The sequence below is a fragment of the Ochotona curzoniae genome, unplaced genomic scaffold (genome assembly GCF_017591425.1).
Source record: "Ochotona curzoniae isolate NIBS_2020 unplaced genomic scaffold, NIBS_Ocur_1.0 contig_1071, whole genome shotgun sequence".
Taxonomy (NCBI): Eukaryota; Metazoa; Chordata; class Mammalia; order Lagomorpha; family Ochotonidae; genus Ochotona; species Ochotona curzoniae.
In genome coordinates this window covers 22,039,938-22,065,117 of record NW_024464939.1, presented here as the reverse complement: position 1 = coordinate 22,065,117, position 25,180 = coordinate 22,039,938, and the positions used below count along the sequence as shown (strand labels likewise).

Below are 25,180 nucleotides of genomic sequence, written 5' to 3'. Positions count from 1 at the left end.
GGACAGTACCATCAGTGGTCCTGATGTCGCCTTACCTGCGCTGCAGCTAAGTTTTCGGCATCTTCCTTCTTACTTGTGGCTGGGAAGAACACGATGTTGTCGATAGTCTGGATGAGTTCCAGCTGCACAACACATTTAATCAACAGGGCAGCAAACAATTTTTGTTCTGGAAATTCTGTGAGGAAACCCCCCAATGCACATGCAAACAAAAAATTATTTTGAATCCTTTGATTTCTATAACATTACAATGCTAAGGAAACACTCTACATATAACATCCTGAGAAGGACATCGTGCCTTCGCACACTGTACTGCTTGCCAATTTTCACTTAGACAGTACTTAGAAAAGTAATATTTATAATAACAAAAATACCCCCACATGATTTAGAACAGCAAGTATATCCAAATGATTCAGGCAACTAAATAAAATTTAATGAAGCAAAATAACAAACTTAAGTAGAATTTACTATAAACCCAAGTCTGACTTGAAAACAGGTAACATGTACCTGTACCATGAGAAAACAATGGAAACCTAATATATGAGACAGAAGTGAAAGAACCAAAAGTGTGACCAGACTATGCAATATTGTGCTTATTAACAGCACGCATTTTATTTACATCTAGACTAACAGAGATAAACCCATGTATAGGATCAAATATAGTAGCTGAAAGATCAAAACTTGGGGGAAAAACCCCATGATCTTGGATTTGGCAACGGATTCTTACCTATGATACCAGAAGTATCATAGAAGGAAAAAAAAAAAGATTAGGTTTCATTGGAATTAAAAACTTTTGTGCATGAGAAAATAGTATTTACAGAATCAAAGATGACCCGAGTGAAAAAAAAGAATTATAAACAATATATCTGATACAGGTCTTTCAATAAAAATACAAACCTAATGACAAACGAAAAAAGGACATGAATAAAAGTTATCCAAAGAAGATATAAATGTACAAGTACATGAAATACAGTTAACATCACCATTCTTGAGCGAGAAATCAAAATTACAGTGATGTATACCACTTAACACCCACTAGGATGGCTATCACTTTAACAGAGTCTAGCAAAGATGTGGGAAAACTGGAATTGCTGTTGGAAACATAAAATGGTATAGCCACTGTAGGAAACAATTTGCTGGCTGGCTACTCCAAAAGTTAACGCAGAATTACTAGATAAGCAATTTCAAAGAACTGAAAACAAGTTGTCGAGCAGCAGTTGTACACCAACGGTCAGAGTAGCATCATTCATAACCAAAGGTGGAACAAACCCAAACGTTTGTCTATGAGCGGATGACTGGAGAAACAACAGGGTGGACGCACAGATGGGCTCTACCTCAGCAGTCAGAAATGGCCTAGCTGATGCATGCTTCAGTGAGCTACAGCTTGAAAATAGGATGCCAAGTGAAAGCAGCCAGGCAGAAAAGGGCACACACGATTCAAATCACATGAAGCACCCAGGACAGCCAACTCTGAGACCCAGAAGGCGGACTGCTATTAGGGACTGGGGTTCCTTTTGGGGCTTTGAAAACGCTCAGGGGCCAGAGATGGAGGGTGCACAGCATGGTGAATATTTCGTGTGTCACTGTAAAAGGTTTGCTTTTGTTACTTGAATTTCACCTCAGTTTTTAAAAACTGTCTAAAGTTGTTCTATCTCCTCTGAGGAGGCTGTCCTAGGTGTTAATTTTGCTTCAACAAACAAAACTAATGATTTTAATTAAATGCCCTCCTTTACTTGGAGAAGGGGATCGGAGTGCTGTGGGTGGGAAGTCTCCCCTCAGCCAGTGAGGCGCTCCTGCACGGAGCACGGTGGTCCCTCACCTGCAGGTGGAGAGTAAGCCTGTAAGCCTTCTTCCTCTACAGACAAGAATGTGGCTGACGGGCAGATAGCAATGAAAACGGAAGATTCATGTGCTTGACACAAACACTAGTCAACTGTATCGTGAAAAAACAAATTTTGCCAACGTTAAAGCAGTTTTGACTTTCTGCAGGAAGGCATTATAGATGTCCTAGGCAGAGTACACACACTAAAGAAGTGAACACACAGCCAATTACAGAGCATATGCTTCTTAGTAATGGAAGAGATAATGTCTGCTGCCTCTTTCCTATGTAACAGGCACCGTGTTTATTTAGACAAATAACTCACTTGCTGTAGATTTGATTTTGCTGACCTCTTCATTTACCGTGGAGACAGAAACCACTGGTACTTGCTGTCTGTTATCTGTAGTTCTTGGTTGAATGGAATCGTGAATATCTACAGATTTCTGTGATATTGTATCCTAATAAAATAGAAAATTCAATAGTCAAAGATGAAAATTTTTGTTGCTTAGTTTTAAGAAACTATTGTGTTTCTATGAAATGATATCCTATGCATGGTAATTACATATACAACGAAAACTATTTCAATTTAACTGTATAAATGGATAAGTTGACAGCCTTTGAAAACATGTTTTCTTTTTGACCCTCATGTCGCTCAGGCTAGATGCTACCTAATAAAAAGCCAGCCCCACCACATGGAGAATGGCTCAGCAAGACCCTCCAGTGCTCATGAGCCCTAAAAGGACACAGATTACACAGAGGGCAGAGGCTGGCTGGGTCCGGGGAATGACCTTGTCACCCAAGAAACCAGGGACAATTAGGGGGAGGGTCACAGACCAGGGTGTGGTACCCTGGGGAGAAGCTGGAGACCGAGTCTAGCATATTTACATGAGATTAGAGCTACACAGTATTAACAGAGGCTTAGGGGGGATCTTTCGGGAACAAGCAGAGCTCACGGATGCAAAGCACAAAGCACACTGTTAAACAAGACACGGCTGTCATTTCTATTATTAGTAGCTTTACTTATTCTAACGACAGTGCCCGTCCTACGTTACTAGACAGTGCTAATCAAAATAATACTAGAACTGAGATTTAAAACATTAAAAGTTTATAATTTTTCATTTCCAGTTCTGAATAACTTGCACCATACCTGGCCCACAAACGTGAAAACAGGTTTGAAGTGAAAGCTCTACATAAACCTAAAGCTATTTTATCTTCGTTATGATGGTTTCTTCCTCACTTTGTGTTTAAGACAGGGAGGCTTTGATTAAAAGTTCTAAGGATTCAGCAGAGTACTTAGTTGGCCAGAATGGCTTAAAATACATTTTAAAATAAAAAACTTACATATAAAATGCTTACAGCAAAACTTATAAAACTAAATTATTTTAAAGGAGTATTTATTGTCTGTCAAAATAACAGACAGAAAAAACACTTCTCTCCTATGTGGAAGGTAACATGGTTGCAGAAGCGTGACACTAGTCCAGGGAGGGCAGGGAAGCGGAGCACAGGAGGCTGGGTGACAGACAGGCATGAGCTCCAGGGTGCTGTATAGCCCAGGATGCATATAATGACAATAATTCATCCATTTCAAAATGAGAAGGGAAGGATTCTAAGATTCCCAACACAGTGATAATGAGAAAAACGTGAGGCTTTCAGCCGGACTCCTTAATTTGGGTGTTTAGGACTGAGATAAGAGAATGTGCAAGCTTCTACTGATTCACTCCCCAAAGGCCCCACTGGAAATTGCTGTTCGTTTTCACACAGCACTGGCTGCTGTTTGTTTTCACACAGCACTGGCAGGAACACAACCAGACAAACCTTTCCTCACTGCCTCTCAGGGTCTGCATCAGGCAAGAAACAAACCAGGCGTAGGGACTTGCAGTAGAACCCAGACACTTCAAAGTGAGATGTGAGCATGCTCCAAATGTCTATCCCTATGCCCTATGCTTATAAACAGAATTTAAAGCAACCTGTCCATGGCATTTACAGAGCTAAATGGCAATTGAGAGAATTCTGGACCACAAAATTAGAGTTGGGCTCATTATTATACGATGAATATATGTGAAATCTCCAGTGCAACTCTAAAAGGGATGGACGCCTTGCGGAGCTGAACAGGCCCACAGATAAAAGGGCTGGATGAAATCAGTGAGCCCCATCCCCCTTTTGTTCCTCTTCCTCTACTTTCCGCCTTTCGGGAAACAGCAACAAAGCATTATCTTAGAAGCAGAGAGCAGTTCTCTTAAGACATCAAAGTTGCCTGTACTTGGATCCTGAACTTTCCAGCCTCTAAAACTGTAAGAAAATGCAATTATTACTTATAAGCTACCCAAGCTAAGATATTTTGTTATAATACCAGGAATTGACTAGAATAATTATGTAAAAAATTCTGGCCCATAGTAAAATTACCAATTATAAATTTTAAATACACTGTAAGAAAACTTACCAACTGTTTTTCACTCACAGGAGATGGAGGCTGTGGGGCAGTTTCCCCAGAAGCAGGATGCCAGGTTAAGAGCCTTTAAAATACCAAAATCAGATCAATCATTAGGGATAAGGTGTGTACCAGAAACCACATTGAACATATTTTGAAATGGGCCCAAAAAAGAATATATAAAAAACTTGTTCAGCTCTTGAATAGCACTTAGAGAAATCTAGTGAAAAGGTTAAAATATGCACTCCCACCAAATAATCAAAATCCAACTATGTAAAGTTTTAAAAAAAGAACCTTTAAAAATTTTTAATGCCATCAACTATTTTCCAAAGAATATTTTTAAAAAATATAAAAAGTACATAGAATTAAAACAAAAAAAATCATATATAATTCTTCAGGTTTTATGTGTATAAACATAAGAAAAGCAAAACTTGTCAAGAGACAGATGAAATCATCACCCCTGGATGAGGCAGGTGTTTGGGACGGAAAAATGAGGACCAGGTTCCTGTTTCTGAGGAGCAGGAGCCCAGGGGGACATGGCCGATAGACAACACCAGTACAGACACTGCTATTAAGAGACGGTTATTAGATATACTTAATGTCATATATATTTTCATGAGCACATAATAAATTAAAAGAAGGAAAATATCTAATATACTTAAAAAGTTTTTGAAGATTAAAAATCTGAAAATTCTCTTTCATGAATGGTAGTATACCACAGCTGTGGATCTACATGATTTAAAATCATAATCTATGATTAAAAACTAAGGTGCAGATAGCTTTCCAGCTTAGCCCCTATGGTGCTCTAATTCAAAGTTTCCTACAAATAATCCAGGCATTACTACAGATGTATTTAGCCCAATTATGCTCTACCCTCTGATAAAAGTATCCCACTATAATTCAAAACACATCCTTTACATTAAAGTCACAATGTATTGTAAAATGCAGTATTTGCAAAGTAAATTTTCCTTAGACTATTAAAGCCATAGTAACTATAACACATATTGAGCTTCAATCTTTTCCCAACTCCCAAATGCAAAATTACCGCTTGGATAAATTAAATTTTCCAAGTCAGTAGAACCATTTCATTCTGACTCAAATTCTGAATAATTAGAATAAATATTTTTGGCTTACAAAGAACTTTATTCATGCATTTGCTATGGTTTACAACTTTTTTTTAATCTGAATCCATGTGACATGAGAACACAGGGCAGATTACTAGCCACTCTCCAACTGCTACGAGCTGCTCACTATCAAACCCACTGACTGCACCAATATGAAGTTGTATAAAATTTTCTTACGCATGTGGGATTGTGGTCTTGAAGATATCCAATGTGCAGTTACAAGTTTTATCCCAGATTTCTGGGGTAAATTTTTCACCATTCAGAATAACAACATTCTCTAAGCAGTTTGTTCCAGATCGTGCTAACTGCTCATTATCTAGAAGAAAAGAGCAACTCATTTATATATTAGCAGGTTCACAGTGAACACTCTGTGTCACATATCTGCTACACACCTACCTTGCTGTACACACCAGTAAAGCTGGGCGAAAATATCATCCAACAGTACGTCACTGAGTACTTCCAGATACTGCGTGAACACGTCACAGATGGCATAAAGCGCATGGTTGCAGGTTGTCGTCATCCACTCAGCTTTCTGGGGTGGTGGGGGGAAAGGTCATTACATTAAAGTCATGCCATCCCTCAACTATTAGGATGAAGAGGATTCAGAGAACTGTGTTTACACACTTATAATACAAGATTGCCAATGTTCCTTTCTGACTAGTTAATTCCCTCTAAAATAACAAATTCACCTCAACATGATATCTAGTATATGTTACTCCATTATCACCTAGGTACAAATACTTTGTTCTTCTCACTTTGTTCTCATTATTAGAAACTCACTGCATCATCTCAATAGTAGTATAATATCTTAAAAAATATCCATTAGTAGCAATAAGTGATCCTGCTGTGGGATATGATGAAATGGGAAAGAAAAATTAAAAAGCAGAATTTATGTAAGCAGGGAAGCAAAGTGGTTTCCTGAAATATGGTTACTCAAGAACAATATAAAAGGGCAAAAAGAACTACATAAAATAGTAACATACTTTTTCAAACATAAAAAGAATAACAGCAACACTTTATATTTAAAACTGTGATATGGGAAAAATGATTAAAAATTCTGAGGTCTGTATAATTCTTGAAATTTCTTCTGGTTGTGGTTGGAGAAATGTGGGGAAAAAAATGGGGAGTGCAGCAAGCACACTGAAAACAAAGAAATTAATTAACCAGATTGGCTATATTCTTCCAAATAATGTTCTTGTTTATACAAAACTACTATGATACTATCATGCCTTAAAGAAGTATTTTTTAGCAATCATTTTGTTAAATGTGTTTAATTGAATGTATTGCAGAAAAGCACCAAGAACCTTTTAAATTGGCTAGGCTAAACGGAAACACTGCATCCTCTTACCTCTGTCTGCTGTTCTGGCAATTTCATATTGTCAAAGATTCTAAAAACAATTCTAAATAAATCTTGCCACCAGTGTTTTTCGTAAGTGTTGCCATATGTTTTCATTATTTCAAACATCACTGTTAAACCCCTAAATTAACAAAACATAATTAGGAAAGACATAATGCAAAAAGGCATACACTTCCTAAAACAGTTTTTATGCCAAACCTAATGAAACTAAGAGGTTTCTTTGGGATACATAATGCAGATCTCAAAGGCCTGGCAGTAATGTAAAGATTCACTTTTTCCCTCTATTCTCACCCACCATTCCAGAATTTGAAAACTGTAAGTGAAAATATAGCAGATGTAGATTAGTATGAGTGAATATTAACTTTGTGGCCCTAAGGCCAAGAAACAAAATGTATACATAGACGTCCAAGAATAAAACTTAGATTCTGGAAAAATGCTTTTCACACATCCATGGGAATTTTTAGCTAACACTACAAATGTGGTTTATCAATATCCATGACAACAGTCTCTATACAAGGACTCCCTGCTCCATGAGGGCAGGGGTTCTGTGTTCATCACCGGGGGTGGGGGGGGGGAGGAGTATTAAAAAAACGAAATGCAGACTATTAGAGTTTCTAATTATTGTTTTTGAAACAACACATTTATGCAATCACAAAAAAAAGCTTGATCTTTTCTTTGCATGTTACTTTTTTCTTCCTGGCCAAATACATCATCCATTAATTTCAAAATGGTTTGTACATTAAAGGACAGTAAGTCTGCGTAAGGACTGGTATACTCCTCAGTTCATATGCTGATATGCAATCAGCAAGCAAGTATATACTTGGCATTAGGTGGTGCTCAACAAATATCTGTTGTACGAATGTGTGAAAGGACACAGTTTAAAGGACCAATGTCATGCTGCAGTGGGTTAAGCTGCTGCCTACGATGCTGGCATCTCATATGGGCCCTGAACTGAGCCCCAGCTGCTCTGTTTCCAGTCCAGCTCTCTGTCCAGGTGCCTGAGAAAACAGAATAGGACTCAAATCGCTGGGCCTTTGCTACCCAAATAGCCTGGCCCTGGCTATTGTGGCCGTATGAGTGAGCTAATGGATGGAAGATCTCTGTCTCTTTCAAATTAATAAATAGCTCATTAAAAAGCAAACAAAACAAAAAAAATATCCAAAGAAACCAGTGTAGTTGTATTCATTCATATGGAAAGTTTACACAGATCCCTAAGACACCTGATGTGTAAGAGTAGATGTACAGATGGGGTTGGCACTTTGGTGTACTCTGCTTGTGGTGCTCCACTTTCTACTCATCTCCCTGCCTCTGGCCTGGGAAGGCAGCTGAGAATGGCCCTGATCCTTGGGTCCTTGCACCACACCATGTAGGACAAATGGAAGAGGCTCCTGGCTTCCAGCTACGGTTCATCCCAACTTCTGCCATTGCGGCCATTTGGGGAGTAAGCCAGTGGATGGAAGAGTCTCTCTGCCTTTCAAATACAATAGTGTTATATTCTTACATGTAATCTAAATTAATTGCCTAGGCAAATGCAGCGGTAAAGTAGGAAAATTGCAAGTTATCTCTGATGGGGCCAGTGCTGTGACACAACACTTAGGATCCTGGAGTCTCATAGTGGAGAGCCAGCTCAGGACCCCACAGCTCTGCTTCTACCCTGGCTCTCTGCTCTTGCACCTGGGGAGCAGCGGATGACAGCTGAAGGATTTGGGTTCCTGCCATCCATGTGGGAGACCAAGACAGAGTTCCAGACTTCTGGCTTCAGCCTAACCCAGCTACTGCAGCTATTTGGAAAGTGAGCGAGTGAATGAAGATCCCTCTTGGTTACTCTGCCTTTCAAATAATAACTAAGTCTTAAAAAAATTTTTTTTAAAGTAATCACCGTAAAAAGTTCACTGATGACTTCACTTTTTCTTTACATTTTTCTTTAACTATAGCCCAGAAGCAAGGCATTATGGTCCTAGGTGAGAACAGGCAACGAAAGCAGAGAGAACCTGCATCGAGAAGGTTTTGACAAACACTAAGGTGCAGGAGAGGATGCTGAGGGTGTCCGTTAGCTGTAATATGTTGGCTGCTCCACTGAGGTGGGGAGACATTTGAACTCGGGTTACCTTTGAGCTGGGCCAGATGAAGCAGCAGCCCGCAGCTAAACTGGGGTCGCTCAAATAGGTGGCAGAGGACCAAACACTTGGGTCATCTTTGCTACCTTTTTTTTCTTATTGGAAAGTCAGACATACAGAGAGGAGGAAAGACAGGAAGATCCATCCTCTGGTTCACTACCTAACTGGCTGCAAGAGCTAGAGCTGCACCAATCCAAAGCCAAGAGCCTCCTCAGGGTCTCCCACACAGGTGCAGGGTCCCAAGGCTTTGGGCCATCCTTGACTGCTTTCCTAGGCCACAAGCAGGGAGCTGGATGGGAAGCGGGGCTGCTGGGACAAAAACTGGTGCCCATATGGGATCCCGATGCATGCAAGAAGAGGACTTTAGCTGCTAGGCTACCACACCAGTCCATCTTTTGCTACTTTCCCAGAAGCAAAAACAGGGAGCTGGATCAGAAGAACAGCAGCTGGGACTTGAAATGATGCTCACACAGGACTCAGGTGACACAAGCAGTGGTTGAGCCTCCTGCATAGGGCCAGCCCCTAATGTTAATACATCTGATAAATAAACCACCATGTCAAGACAAAAAAAAAATAAAATGTTTTGCAATGCTCTTGTAATAGAATTATAGACTTTGGCGTATTTATCTATCTCATAAAGTATTTCTATCATGACAAACAGTGCTCTAAAAATGAAAAATTTCTTATGCTTTATTAGCAAGTGTAATCTCAGTGGGAGGTAGGTATGGTTCTCACATAAGGGGAGGAAGGAAAGACATTCACTCATTAAATTTCTGTTATGAATTTGTTAGAATCTGTTACCTTAATGATTTTTAAAAAGTCAATAAAGTTCATCTCAAAGAACAAGTATTCTGCTGAAAAGGATACTTAAAAGGGATTTTGTTGAACTGAACACTGAACTCAGGATGGGCTTGCTGGTAGGTATTAGGACACACAGGTTTGTGTTTTCAATCTGACATACAAATGTACAGAGCAGAAAAAACCTTCACTTACACGACTCAAGGAGACTGCACTGAATATTTGTTCAGTTACACAATCCCTGGGCAGGTCCTCTGCAACTGCACTGTATACTCATACAGACCTTTCCTCAGGAACACAAAGAGTTCCACTGCAGAAGATATGTACTATCTAAAACCTGTATTACTGATCAGGATTTAAAAAGGAATGGATGTTTCTTTACCTAAAATTCACTGAGAATATGCATTTAAAAATTCAGCTATTATTCATCAGAACATAAAGCAAAACTGGCACTAGTTGCAATTTCTGATTGGGATCAAATATATGAAAAGACAAAACTGTTTAAACTATTAAACTAATTTAAAGACAAAACCTTTAAAGTTTACCAGATTTTAAGAGAAGCAATGTACTTTCATTTTTATTTCATTTATTTAACATGTTTTAAAAATATATCAGCATATTTGAAAATCTACTCATTTAAAATTGCTTTATTTGATACAACAAAATTCATGGTCTTTACTGTGAACTTGTATTCATGTAAGAGAGCTCAATTTGATTAAATCTAAAATAAACCCTCCAAAATTTTAATTATGAATACTGATTTGTTACCTGGTTCTTACATCTAATTTGCATCTGTTGATGATACAGGATAATTCAAAGAGAATTGGGAACCATCCTCTCACCCATACCCTATCTTCAGGTGCCACATTCATATCATCACTTGTGTATTCTCTGAAAGCCTTAAAGAGAAATAGTCAGACTTTAAAAATATATATATAACTCCTGTATATTTAGTGTAATGTTTCTCAGAATGCTTTTTAATGTTTTGTAAATCAAAAGTAATCAATTTTAATGACTTGTAAAATAATGGAGACTATAAATGCCAACAGAAATTATACTTCCCAATTACCAGTTTTATGTCTAAATACACAGAGAAGTTCAAAGGCTCTTAGCACAAAGCTATAAGGAAAGAGAATGTCAACAATCCTGATTCAATCAGTACCCATTGTATACAATTCCTGAAATATCACACTGCATCAAGCAAAATTACTCAGAGCTAATGAAAAAAAGATTTAAAACCAACATTAACTAACATGATTTTACCATTACACGTTCACTACATGATACTTGCATCAAATTATACTGAATCCTATAAATGTTATACTAGAATCCAAAAACTGACCTTCAATTTCACCAGCTCTTTGAATTATCAACCAGGTTAGTTTAGGTTCCTATTTTTATCGTTTAAAAGGTTATGATACCACACAGGTACATTAATCACTACAAGCAAGTATAAAGGTCAAAAAGGTAATATACATTAAAAATTAGTAAGAATCCCAGAGCTCCATGTTTTAAGGTAATAAAAGTCTATTACTAAATCTACGATTCATTGCCTCTGTTTACGATCAAGATAGAATCCACACATGCAAGTTAAATGTGACAACCAGACTGACAGTTGAGCGTTTTTTCTCAGTTTCTACATCTACACTCATCCACAGTTAGTCAGCTTCAATATCACAGGGCACGGTCAGATAAGACGCAAATGGCAGGATAAACAGCCTAGCTTAAACACTAGCTCTCCTCTACCAGCCTTGCCAACAATGTTCATATTTTTACATTTTCATGTGCCTCAGTTTCCTTATCTGTGTGGGGTTATAACATTATCTGTTCCCTCAAGCTGTTATGAAGATCAAATATATTAGCACATGTGCAATACTGAGAAAAATAATGCCTACAGTAATAGATACAATCAGTAACTAGCATTAACTCAGACTCATGGATTCACTGAGAAATGAATGTTTTATATACCCTCAACTCTCAAACCAACTTAACTTCCAGAATGGAACAGAATACTCAGCAAAATTTTGTTTACTAAATGACGCTATACCTGAGGTCTATCAGACACATATTTTGCACAATGGCGAATAAGTCGAATTGCTTCCATACTTGTGTCTGGAAAAGCTGCATTGCATGCAAATTCAGACAAACACTTCACTGCATCCTGGAAAGAATCAATGGTCGCTGGAAAGTGTTTTTCAAATACCAGGGCTAAAATAAAGAAAAATACATGAAAATGACTATAATTTTTCAATAAGAGATAATGAATACATCTTAAAGGGCATTGACACTCAACAAATATGGGGTTATCTCTGCCTCTCACTTAACTGACTGCTCCAGGACAGTAAAATTTGTTTGTTTCATTTATACTACAAACACAGCTCCTGATTAAATAACTGGTACAAGTACTCAATACTTTTTGAATGAATACACAAAATTATTCAGCATATCTAATCTCCATTTCCTGATCTATAAAAGAAGAACAATAAATACGGATAGTTATTAGTACTACATAAAATAATGGAAGCAAAGTGCTTAGTGTAACACTTAGGCAAACAATAAATAGCGACCATAATACATGATTCTTCATGTCTACAATTACCATCATCATCATCTTCCCTAAAGGCTTAACTTGTAAGTTTATTATTTCAGTCTACCTCAGAGTCAAAGGAGGCTATGTATATAGTGCTAACGGTCAAAAACAAAGGCTTTGCCTCGAAGGCTTTGTATGTCAGTCAACTCCATCATTTATTGGTTCTGCAATCTTAGTAAAATTATTTAACCTTCCTGCGTCTGAGTTTCCTAACCTATAAGAAGTTCATAATAAATACAAGTCTATAATTATAAAGGTTAAATATACAAAACATACTTACAATGCTTGCCACATGATAAACACAAGAAATTTTAGCTATAATAATAGAACATTATTATTTACTCTGGTTCTGTAGCTAAAATTTGGTAAACCTTCGGCCCACATCAGTCCCATTATGTACTTGACACAGTAAGTTTTGTTGTTCTGTTACTAGAATACAGCTGGAGAATACTCACTGACAATGTGTCCTGTTGTTTGGAATGCAAGTTCTACTATGCTTTCATCCTGATCAGATGCGGCTAGATGAAATACAGAGAAAATGTTCTTCCATCCAGATCGAATGTTAGCAGCTTGAGAATTTACCATCTGTGCTATACACCGCACAACCATATCTCGAATTGTTGGAGACCTAAAATATTAATATAATTCCTTAGATATGCAAATAGATAAAAATCACCAGCTTTTTCCCTTTCTTTTTCCCCAGTGCTATAAAAACTAGGATGGTTTTTATGTTAAGCATATTAACATAAATAATACCTGTTCCGCTTCATTATATGTTCAAAAGGTCTTAAGAAATCCTTTTGGAATCTGAAATTAGCAAGCTCTCCTTTCTCTAAAAACTTCATTGACAATTGTCTCAAAGAATCTACTGCAAAAATAGCTACATCTTCATTAGGGTTACAGCCAACCTACAATGGAAAGCAAAATGAACACAATGCTAATGTCAGCAATGAAAATTTGTAATTTGTTTTTGTCTTAGAAAAAGTACACCAGGACACACACTGTTAAGTTCTATGGTTTTTCATAAGGGTACTATGTTTGCTAAACTATTTCTCAATGAAAAAATATGCTCCTGGCTTCGGAATGGCTCAGCTCTGGCCACTGCAGCCACTTGGGGAGTGAACCAGTAGACGGAAGCTCTTTCTCTCTGATCTTCCTTTCCAATAAATATAAATAATTCTGGAAGAAAAAAAGAGTAGGCCTTAAAATGTTTTCCAAACTTAATAACAAAATACTAATGAAGAACTTCTAGGAAGAATAAAGCTCTCGATTAGACAACAGGTGAATTTTAGAAAGAAAATGTTACGGATTACACAAAAACTATAATTATTCAAATACCTTATTAAAATGATCTCCAATAACTTCCCAGATTCGGGACCACTGCAATCGTATTCTTCCCATGTTGTAATATGATATTTCGACTATTTTCTGAAGACTAAACATTCTTGGATGTGTGGTAGAAAGTAATTCATCCATAGACACAGCACACAGCCAACGGACAAAATCCACTACAATGTAAATACATTTGCATTTTTAAGCTCAACTTCAGTTCTTCAGCCAGAATTTCAGCTTGTAAGTAAAGCAAACAAAAGTACCTACTCACCAATAGCATTTCCATCTAGTCTTGTAGAACCCGTGAAAATTCTGGGGAAAGTAAAACACATTTTAAAATTTAAGGTTACGTTTTTGTTATATCAATTCAAAATTAAGTAGCCTGGGGTATCATTCTGTAGCTGCTTTAAAAGAACACCAACAAAATCAAGCAGTCAAATGAGGACTGTTGATTACACAGTTTCAACAGTGACTATAGACGGAATATCTCTCCGGCTTACTCTCACCCCAGATGGCATCACTTTGTGTTCAGCACTAAACAGTCAGTGTAAATCACTAAATAGTGTAGATGTATACTTTTGCAATTTAATTTGTAGACTCACAGGTATTTTTTGAGTTTAAAGAATGAGAAAAATATTAATTTGTAAAACTAATGAATAATACTGTACAATATAAGTTATTTTGATTATTTGCTAGCAGCAAGCAAGTCTTACAATGAAAAATTCTTTTTAACAAGCAATGCACATGTGATTAGAAAATTCATTTTGTGATTAATGAAAAAGGATTTAATATAGTTTGCAAAAACTCATTGTAATTAAGAAACTGCTAATGCATTTCCTTAGGGTATTAAGATGTGTAGAGCTAAGCTATGCCCATGCTGTGCTGCCCAGCTTTGCCAAGCCTTCATGAGCTCTTTTTCTGCTTTAAAGTTTCCTACCAGATTTTAGCATAAACCTTATTAGCCTCTTTAAAGGCTGTATTTTTTTTTTTTTTACCAATGTCTTGGATTCAGAAGCAAGATTTTGATGTGACTAACCCTAAAATTTAATGCACACAGCAGGATTAACATGATAAGGAAATCTTGAGGGCAGGAGCAAGCCAAACATTGAAGTTAAAAATGGTGGTAAGAACAGAACATCTGTCATTCACAAGGTGGTCACTATTCTAGTGCTTTATATATCTACATAGATATACTCGTTTAATAATCACAAACACCCTATAAAGTGTACACTACTACAATCCTAATTTTACAAAACAGAACCTGAGCCACAAGGAATAATTTCCTCAAAGTTACCGAACTGGGAAGTTTTATAGCCAACATTCAAGATTGAAACCAGGACCGACTGACTCTAGAGTCAACCTGGTTAACCACTTCACACTTACCTGAACAAACCAAATATTAGAAACTAAAAAATACACATATTTAGGTATTTTCCTGTTACCACCAACTAAATGTTCTAAGTACACCATGAACTTGTAACTTAGAACTCTTGACTACCTGCTGATGTGTCATGAAACTAAGTATAGAAAGAACAATTTAAACGAACATGCTAACTCAGCATTTAAGCCCCTGCTGAAGAAATGTCTTACGGTCTTCTATCCTGTCGGTAGAATGAAGCAATAATTTCAAAAATCTCACAGAAAACACAAATGGCATGGAGTAGGGGTGAGTAGGAGGCATGGGATATAAGAGGGCTCAGTTAACCCAGGGGTTAAACTGGACAAACAAGGTAAAAAAATATAAACCCCATAAAGCTCTTACATGAACAAAGAATGAAAACCACTATACTAAAGTTTAGAAATTTGACCAGCTGATGTTTTAAATTAGTGCCATTCTCTAAGGAAGGCAAAAGCTATAAACAAACCATGCCATAGAGTCTAAATTAAATCAGTAGAAACAAGAGGAAAAGCTGCACGAGAAGTAAGATTTATTTTTTAACCAAAATCAAATGGAAAGAATAGAGGAGGCGGCAAAGAACAGAAGCCGACGGAGACTGTATGCAACCACAGGGAAAGGAAGCAGTGAGTTCGGAAGACAATGAAATGCTGGCCAACACAGGCCCCAAGGACAGAGAACTATCTGCAGACGGGCTTAGTAGACTCAGGGTGACAGCAGCAGGTAAGAGGGGCATACATCCTGGGTAAGGGCATTCAGATACCTACTCACTTTGGTAGCCTCTGAGGGGACAGCTTATTTCTAGCAATACTCCACTAAAGATAAGCCATAAGGTAAAGCACAGGAGTCTGTGGAGGCACTTCAAGTTAAGCCTTAATATACTAAGGCAGAAAAGAGCTATATGTTTCACAAAATCAGTCTAAGAAATGGATTCTATATTCCCTGTATGAGAAGCAAAGGACATATGAGAACTTTGCTAATATTAAAAGCCACGCTCTAGGAAGTATGAGGGGAAAAAAAATCACGGATATTACTGCTTCATCCACATTATAATACCAAAGTGCCAAAAATGTTGACAAAATAACTTCTGAATTAAAAATTTAAACTGCATGTAACTCACAATCACCCTAAATATATCTGAGGAAATATTTGTTTGCAACACCTAAATAAAAGATAATATGAGCAAGGCCTGGCTGTGTGGCCTAGTGGCTAAAGTCCTCGCCTTGAACACCCTGGGATCCCATATGGGCGCCGGTTCTAATCCCAGCAGCTCCACTTCCCTTCCAGCTCCCTGCCTGTGGCCCGGGAAAGCAGTCGAGGACGGCCCAAAGCTTTGGGACCCTGCACCCGTGTGGGACAGCCGGAAGAAGTTCCGGGATCCTGGTTTCGGATGGGCATAGCATCAGCTGTTGCGCTCACTTGGGGAGTGAATCATCGGATGAAAGATCTTCCTCTCTGTCTCTCCTCTCTGTATATCTGCCTTTCCAATAAAAATAAAAAAATAAATCTTAAAAAAAAAAAGATACTATGAACAAATGAAGTTGGGATTAAGTGCATATTCTGAAAGTTGATAGAATGTTCCTAAGTATGAGTTAGGCCCACAGACAGCTTTATAATAAAAATAAAAACTATTAAGCTAAATATCATGTTAGCTTTCAGAAGTAAATTCCTGAACAAAGTCTATCACCACAAAGGTTCATAGCATTTCTTATAAAGTTGGTCTAGGCCTAGAAGGTTCTACCTTCGCAAAATGCTGGAACATTAGGTACTCCAAATTAAAGGGCCTATCATTTTCCTAAACTCTGATTGTGTAAGTTTCCTACTTAAAAAAAAATGGGTAACAGGAAGATTTTGTCACTGTAAAGCTTAAGAGCACCATGCTTCCCCTGCTACTACTTAACAGAAGCTACAAAGGAGTAAATCTGAAAAGGCTTAAATCTTTTTTTCTTATTTAGTCCCTATACTTGCAAGAGATCACAGTATTCAGAACAATATGCCTAAGGAAAAGGAAATGACTGCTTGCTGGGTAAGCACAGAACTTTCCAGAATGATGTCAGGTAATATTTGTACTCATGTTTTAGCTACCATCAATATATCACTGAGTTAACCCTTGAAGCAGAATTGGAATTAAACACGTAAAAATAAATGCACATACTCAGAAGGATATATAAAAGAAATCTAATGAGGAATAAAAACAGCATGAGAATTCTACAACCTTTACAACATATCAATGCTGTAACATTTTAACACTTTGACTGTAGGCTTACAAAAATATTAGTGCCTTATAAAAAATTGATCTCTGATTTATTTGTCGAAGAATTGGTAATGATGAGCTGACCAGGTACTAACAGAATCTGTGCTAATTCTCTGAAACAATAAGTATGTTCAGAGGTGTTTTTGTGTTAAATTTGAAAACTAGAGAGCAAGAGAGCTGCCGTTTGCTAGTTCACTTCCCCTGTAATCCCGACTGTGGGCCAAGGCTAACGCAGGAAGCTGTGAACTCAATCCAGGTCTCCAATGAGGCTGACAGGGACTAAACCACTTTTGCCAACAACCTGCTGACTCCCGGGGTCTAATTATTAACAGAGCTGGAATGGAGCACTGTAGACAGGAACAAACCTGAGCACTCCAACATGGGAATCCAATGTCTAAACCACCAGGCTAACAGCCTGCTCCTGAAATAGTATAAATTCTTAAAGCAGAGGCATGCATATAACAAATATTGGTTAGCAGGAAAAATTAGAACTAAGTCATATAAATTTTACATGGCAACAGAAAGACAGTAAAATACTTATTTTATCTGAATAGACTCTCAGAAATCCTAAATAAATTATCATAATGACAGAGATGATTTCCTGGAAGGTAAGAAAGTCACCAGGGAGGGAGCTAGCCTGGTTAAAAAAAAAAAGGCAGCTATTACACATGCAGCCAGAAAGGCATGGCAGGCATGCAGTGGAGAGGCCCACATCCCACACTGGGGTACACTGGTTCAATTCCTGGCTCTGACTGATGACTCCAGCTTCTGGCCTTGGGAAGAAGCAATGATAGCTCAAGTTACTGGAGACGTGCACTCATGTAAGACAGCTGGCTTGACTTGCTGGTTCCTTGCTCTGATCCTGCCCACTGTGGGTATCTGGGGAGTAAACCACCAGATGGGAGCATTCTGTCTCAATAAAGTCAAACAAATACAAGGAGATTCTCTAAGTGTACATCTCGGCTTCATTTCTAAAAATTCTTTAGGAAAAAAAAAAGTTTTTCTAAGTAGTAGAAAAACAAAGATTCCCCAAGTAACAGAAAAATCAAGATAAGGCAAGTTTGGTTTTTAGAGTGACCAATTTATTTAATCCCTTATGTTTCAACTTCCCCATTTGTAAATTGAGGTCAACAATATTCATTTAAAAAGACTACCAGAAGGATATAATGCAGTGATAACTGTAACACACTTTGTGAAATGACCCACATACGGCAACCTTCACATTATAAAGGTGTAAGATGGAACAAACTCTTCAATCTTGACAATAAAGACAAATGACCTTCTTTCCTAAAAAAGAAGTTCAGCAAGTACACATTGAAAACTTCAAGGACAAAATTCCAGGGAGTACACTTCCAAAATCAGTAGCCCTAACACTCTAGTTCTGCTACATTGAAGCAAAGTAAAATACTGAATTACCATGAGTCTTCAGGCCACTAAAAGATTGTAATACGTATTTCTGAAAAATTTCCATCACAACTGGATTTTGAAAATAGTAACGTCAGTGTTGTTAAACAATAAGATTCTATTCTGTGGACATTCAACTGGGGAAAACGAATCTTGAAAAAACATTTTGAGTTAATGTTTCACATGCTGGGCATTTTAAAATCTGGAGTACGTATTTCAGAGCATATTAAGTTGCAACATGGGTTTTCTTTTAAAAGAATAAATAAAATGAGGAAATAGCTGGTAAATATAATACATGAATTCTAACGTACTTTCTATCAAAGCATGCAATGAGAATTTTCAAGAAGATCCTTTCATTTTATTCAAAATTCAGTCTTACATAATGGAACCAGAAACACAAATCGTAAGCACCTTTAAAGAGTGACAACAATGGGTATATACTTTCAATAAAAAGAGTAAAACATCTGTGTATTCTTTTCCATCAATGTCATCCTTTCCCCAGTACTTGATAATGTCTATTATAATTTAGAAGCTTTTTATTATTCACCTCCTTCCTCTATTACATGATTGAAAAGTAAAATTATAGGTACTTCATCATCTAAATCACAATATATCACAATATATATAATCTTACATAACTTTCACTAATGAGCAAAATACATCTAAATACTACAAAATTTAAGTAAATCTGAAAAGGGAATAAAATGAATGCCTTACCTATCTACAGCAACAACAACACTTTGAGAACTGGTTTCTCCAATGGACTCCTGAATACTCGCTATCTGCTTCCAGTCCACATTTCCTCCAACTACCACATATAAAAGAGAGTCATTTCAGTTTGAAAACAATTCAAAGGGAGAATACACTTACAGTTCTAAAACACAATTCTAAAAGCAATTATTTCCCTAATAGAAGCAGCAAGGCTTTGCATGAACATTTCTTTTGCCATCACTGACATTTACCAATGCCAAATATTACACTAAGTAGTATGTAAGACATGGTTAGCAAGGAACAAACTAGATTGCAAACATCACACAAAGTAGGGGCACTGAGAGCTTAGATCACAAAGTTAATAACACTGAGATGCAACTTCCCTTAGTGGTTAACAAATGCAGTGCTAACTTCAGTTCTAATGATCTTTTCTAAGGATGATTCCAAACACAATTGTTAATCTCTAGATCCCTACTTTAACATGCTCTTGTTCAAAATTGCTTAACTTTTCCCCAACAGGTCTCATATATCGGGCAGAACAATATCCCGTTTCAAACTCTAAACCTGAGAATCGTCTTTGATATTTCCCTTGCCTCCACCATTTAGTATTCAAATATCTATTAAATATTTTTGGACCCATTTTCAGATCATCTACCGATTTAATCTCTAGTAAGTTTGGGAATTTTAGTTCTGAACTTCTAGAATGGTTTCCAGACTTATTTCCTTGCCAGTAATCATTCTTTTCAATTTATCCTGCCTGATTACTTCTTTGTTCTTTTATTTATTTATTTGTTTTGCCTGATTAATTCTTGAATCCTTACCTTCATTTTGCTTATTACTATTATTACTCTTAAGGCATCTCCCATCAACACTCTACCTAACATGTAATCCTATTTATAACACTCTTCAATCAAATTTTAACTAAGACCCATTTTCAGTTATCAGTGAAGGATTTCTCTGTATAATTATTAACTACCGTGAAATTAAACATTTCTCTATTAAGTATTACTCCATCAGATCTATTTCTACATGGTATGATATAATTATTTCATATGCACTAATTCTGTGTTACTGGTATGAAAAATCCCATTAAAAAATTGGATGGTAGAAAAACAGCAGCAAGAAACACATGAAATGGATAGCGTGTTCAGTGTTCTAAAAGTTAGGAAACCAATCACACACATTTTTAGTGCTCTCACAATGTTAAGGTCAAAGGAGGTACTCAAGAAACATGTTAGTTAACCTAACTGACCAAACACTCAGTAAGTGTGCTTGTGAGTGCAACCAGAGCAGGTGATATCACTGAAACTAGCTGACCTAACAATGTAAACAAAGAGATGAGATTTCGTCAGTAATCTATCAGGACAGACAGATACATTAATGCTGAACTTTAAGAGAATGTAACAGAATGTAACTTTATGGTTGAAATGAGCTAACTAAATTTAACATAAGTCTGTGAAATAGCAATAACTTTGACATGCAAAAGGAGAATAAAGGTGTTGGTTCATGGAAAGGCCTCATACATATGTAAGAAAATATTAATTAAAGCTGGGTGAGCAGGATGACCACGTAGAGAAGCAGAAGGAGAAGCTATTTAGACAGGGGGAGCAGCTGAATAAAGTAATGATTACTCTTAAGAACATATCACATTTTAACAGACTTATGTATAATCATAACAGAAAATTTGGAAAGGGTGGGGTAGGAGGGAGAACAGTAGGCAGGACTAGAAGCTGCAAAGACAGACTAGATATACAATGTAAAGATCGTTAACTGTCAATTTACTGGACTACTTTTGGAAACAGAACCATTAAGTCTTTTAGAAGATTTGGACAATCCAATCTTACTTTCCAAAAATAACTGGCAATATTTGGCAAACACACAGCAGCAGGAAGAGACACTGGAGGTAGGGAGACAAAGGATCTATATATCTCTATCTCTATCTCTATATCTATATCTATGCAAAGAATGAAAGACAAGGGAACTGACAAAGGACCGGGATACCTAGAAAACAGCAATAGGGAACACATTAAACGGACAGCATATTATAGAAATTTAATGAAGAAAAGTCCAGGGAAAAACTATCAATAACCACATAACATGCTTTTGTTTGTGTACTAACTAAATGTCCTTTCCACACCTTTTATAGGTAAAATAATAGTTTGTAATAATTAAGCATAGAAATAGATAAAGGAATGAAAGAAAATGTTTAGGAATCCAAAGAATCTACTTGACAAATAAGTGATATCTTACAAATAATTGTATGCCGGTATAACCTAATAGGCTAACAGCCCCTTCTCTGCCAAAACAATTCGGAACACAGCACACATACTTAGGTTAACTAAGAAAGATATTTGTGTTGAAAATATCATATATATATATTAAAAAATGTACTCTAGGGGGGCCCGGCGCGGTAGTGCAGTAGTTAAGGTCCTCACCTTGCACGCCCGGGATCCCACATGGGTGCCGGTTCTAATCCCGGCAGCCCCACTTCCCTTCCAGCTCCCTGCCTGTGGCCCGGGAAAGCAGTTGAGGACAGCCCAAAGCTTTGGGACCCTGCACCCGTGTGGGAGACCTGGAAGAGGCTCCTGGCTTCGGATCGGCATAGTATCGGCCGTTGCGCTCACTTGAGGAGTGAATCATCGGACGGAAGATCTTCCTCTCTGTCTCTCCTCTCTGTATATCCGCCTTTCCAATAACAAAATAATAAAAATAAAATCTTTAAAAATGTACTCTAGGGCAGCAATATGGAGCAGCAGGTTAACCTGCCTCCTGCAACACTGGCAATCCACATGAGTGCCAGTTTGAGCTCTAGTTGTTCTACTTGATCCAGCTCCCTGCCAATGTGTCTGGGAAGAGAGAGATGGCCCAAGTTCTTGAGACCCTGTATTAATTCTACTGTATTCTTAATAACTGAAAGTAGACTTTTATCATAGATAAATACATATAATCAGCTCTCTGTAGCCATGAGTTCCATAGATTTAACCAATGATGCACTGAAAATATCCAAAGGAAAAATTGTTTCTGTGACATGGTAAATATCATTCATATAGAGATATTTAAGATACACAAGAAGATGTGGTCAGGAATATATAGTGTATCATTTAATAAAAGGGACTTAAACATCTGAGTTTCGAGTATCATGGATCCACAAGGGTCTAGGACCCAATCTGTTGTGCTATCATGTGTCAACTCTACTGAATCCCATCAATGTTGAATGGACTACTTGGTGCATGGTTATTGCTGATACAGAAATTTATCAGGTAAACTACCAGTTTTCTGCACCATACCCTCATCTTGCATAAATTACAGCTATAGCATCCTGTTAGGAAAGGATTTTGTATCTGAGAAAGTGAGCACAGGAACATGGGTGTAAACATTGACAACTAGTAAGACAGAGCAGCTCCCTCAGTGTTACTGGCAGAAAATGACCCTGAGGACCCAGAAGTTAGTGGAATACGGACCAAATCAAAAACAGCTTCACAGGAAAGCCTAAATAAAGTGTTTAACGGGGAGTTCCTGTTTTGGGAGTGGCTTGACAATCAAAACTGCTTTTGATTTCTAGTTTTGAAATGTGGGTCTGCATGTAAATTTCTTTCTTTACTGAAGGGAGAGGCAGGTAACCTCGTATAACCTTAGTGCAACAGCACAGTAACACATACATTTCACATTTATTTTAAGCATATCAGAGAACATTCACAGCAAATATCATTTTCTGATTTGATTATAACTTTTAGAAGAGGAAATTTCAACTGGCATTTCATCTTTAGCATAACCCAATTCTGTGGTCCTCGTTGCTAACAGTGTGGTCCCACTTGCCTTCTAACTTTCCTTTGCCTTTCAAAGCTATTAAACAACTCAGGACATATTCTTTCCACTTGACTGTAGATGTTTCATCTGTACCCAGTACAATCTCATAAAGTGTAGTAGTACTCTTCAAAGCTGAACTTCCACGCTATGAACATTACTATGCAAGTGCTCAGGCAGTTCTAAATCCTACAGATCTTCCAGATCTCACAATAGCACCACATTTATGGTGTCATCAAAGAGGCAGTCATTGTTAGATACTTCTACGGGACTACACCTGAGATGTTATTTGCTCTGGACCTACTGCAACCTGAAGCCACAACCTGGCCCCTCGTCTTTACCTTCCCTATGAATCATTATTTAGGTTTCAAATTGTTCTGGTCGAGACTTTTTAATGGTAGAAAGAGCAGAGGAATTACTCAAAGACAAAAATAAATGGACTGTTACAGTACAAAAGTCCTGGATTTCAGGCATATCCCTTATGCTCTAAGTCATTTCTCTAGATTCCTTGGCTGGGGGTATAGTACAGGCAGGATGGACAAATAATACACTGATACAACAGCCAATGTGCCAACCAAGTCTATTAATTTCCATGAATATTCTTATCTAATCCTTATAAGCTTTAAAATAGTCAACATCCTTAGTCTGAAAAAAAAAAAGTGATTTCCCAGAGGGAGGAGAGTTTGATTCAGTCCACAAAAGGCCTTTACAAACTCTGAATGTGAATGCTTTCTCTCATTTGCTCTATCTGTACGCAATCTTCCCATATTCAAGTTACCCGCTTTGTCTAAAAGTAGGTCATTTTAAACTACAGCCTTGTCTCAAGTTCCCAGTAAAGCACTGCAAAACAGGATCAGGCAAAAAAGATATATTTGCCCATACTCAGTCCATCTTGCATTTCCTTGTGAAACTGAACAAAGGTCATTTTATTCTTACCTTTCCATTATTATTATTCCAATAAAGATTAACAGTGAGTAAAAACAATTTTTGATGCTTTGTAAAAAGATTTTTAAAAAGCTTACCTAACCCCAGACCTACAAATTCATCAGGAGCCTGATCTTTTGTTCCAGTAAGAGAGCCTTCTCTGCCTCGCACTGTTCCAGAAATGTATCGAGGTTTTACTCCGGTTCCTATGAGCTGCGCCAGCTCCAACTGACTGATGCACTTCAGAATCTTGATTACAGAAAGGAAAGTTTTCTTTAAATTGTATGTTAAAAATAGTCCCAGAAACATTTAGACGTACACAGTACATTACAAATACACTTGGTATGATAAACCATAATTAAATGTTAGTCTTAAATGTACTAAACAGGCTTGCTCTCTACTTAAGCATGTTCTTAAGTTCTTAGAAGATTTATCATTAGTGCATTCATAACCCAATCTACAAAACTGAAAATAAAGAAGTTTATACCTCATGCCATGAATTCCCCAAATAATTTCCATCCGTATGAGCCACTGTAATAAGTGTTTTTATGGTGTCAATGTTCTTCTGCTTCATCTCAGTAATACCAGAGCTCACGGTGAGCAAGGTAAACCTTGCTAGTGCCTGGACATATGCATCTCTTTCAAGCTATAAAAATGCAAAAAGTATATTGTAAACATACTAGTGTCTTACTGATGAATTCCTTGTTTAATTAGCTATTTTAACAGACATGTCATAAATAATATACAATAGAAAAAAATTTTCAAAATTTTAAGATAAATAAAACAGAAAAAGCATCATTTTCTAAAATGCAAAGGTAATGGAGGTATCAAATCTAGGTAAGATGCTAGTGAAAGTCAATCGATTTGAATAGTCAAAACCACTCATTTAGAACTCTGCTTTAAGACCACAGAGATTAGCAAGACGCTTACAAATAAAATTCACAAACAAATGTAAAATGAGTTAAGAGAAAAAAATAAAAGGGATAAACGTATCCTTAAACAAAGCACATAAATGACCAAAGGGACTGCTTCCCATGAAACTGATCTATTGAAACCTGGTTCTCTTAAATGCAATTTATTCTTAGGTTGAAGTCATAACTTCACATAAAACACATACATACACAG

The 25,180-nt window shown here is 37.2% G+C and overlaps 1 protein-coding gene across 5 annotated transcripts in view; it reads right to left on the bottom strand.

Moving 5' to 3' along the window:
* The window catches only part of ARFGEF1 (ADP ribosylation factor guanine nucleotide exchange factor 1), a 120,812-nt gene that overhangs the window by 5,953 nt on the left and 89,679 nt on the right, over positions 1-25,180 (bottom strand). For all 5 annotated transcript variants that reach the window (XR_005885315.1, XM_040994674.1, XM_040994705.1 and 2 more), the window contains 15 exons: positions 24,543-24,701; positions 24,154-24,304; positions 19,334-19,424; positions 13,834-13,874; positions 13,569-13,738; positions 12,987-13,138; positions 12,686-12,858; positions 11,688-11,848; positions 10,409-10,539; positions 6,717-6,846; positions 5,765-5,900; positions 5,546-5,684; positions 4,257-4,329; positions 2,142-2,274; positions 36-175 (listed from right to left, as the gene is read on the bottom strand). Coding sequence is in view for 4 of the 5 variants with exons in the window: in XM_040994674.1 (XP_040850608.1) it covers positions 36-175; positions 2,142-2,274; positions 4,257-4,329; positions 5,546-5,684; positions 5,765-5,900; positions 6,717-6,846; positions 10,409-10,539; positions 11,688-11,848; positions 12,686-12,858; positions 12,987-13,138; positions 13,569-13,738; positions 13,834-13,874; positions 19,334-19,424; positions 24,154-24,304; positions 24,543-24,701 (1,980 nt within the window). In the remaining variant the exon portion in view is untranslated. The remainder of the gene's footprint in view (positions 1-35; positions 176-2,141; positions 2,275-4,256; positions 4,330-5,545; positions 5,685-5,764; positions 5,901-6,716; positions 6,847-10,408; positions 10,540-11,687; positions 11,849-12,685; positions 12,859-12,986; positions 13,139-13,568; positions 13,739-13,833; positions 13,875-19,333; positions 19,425-24,153; positions 24,305-24,542; positions 24,702-25,180) is intronic.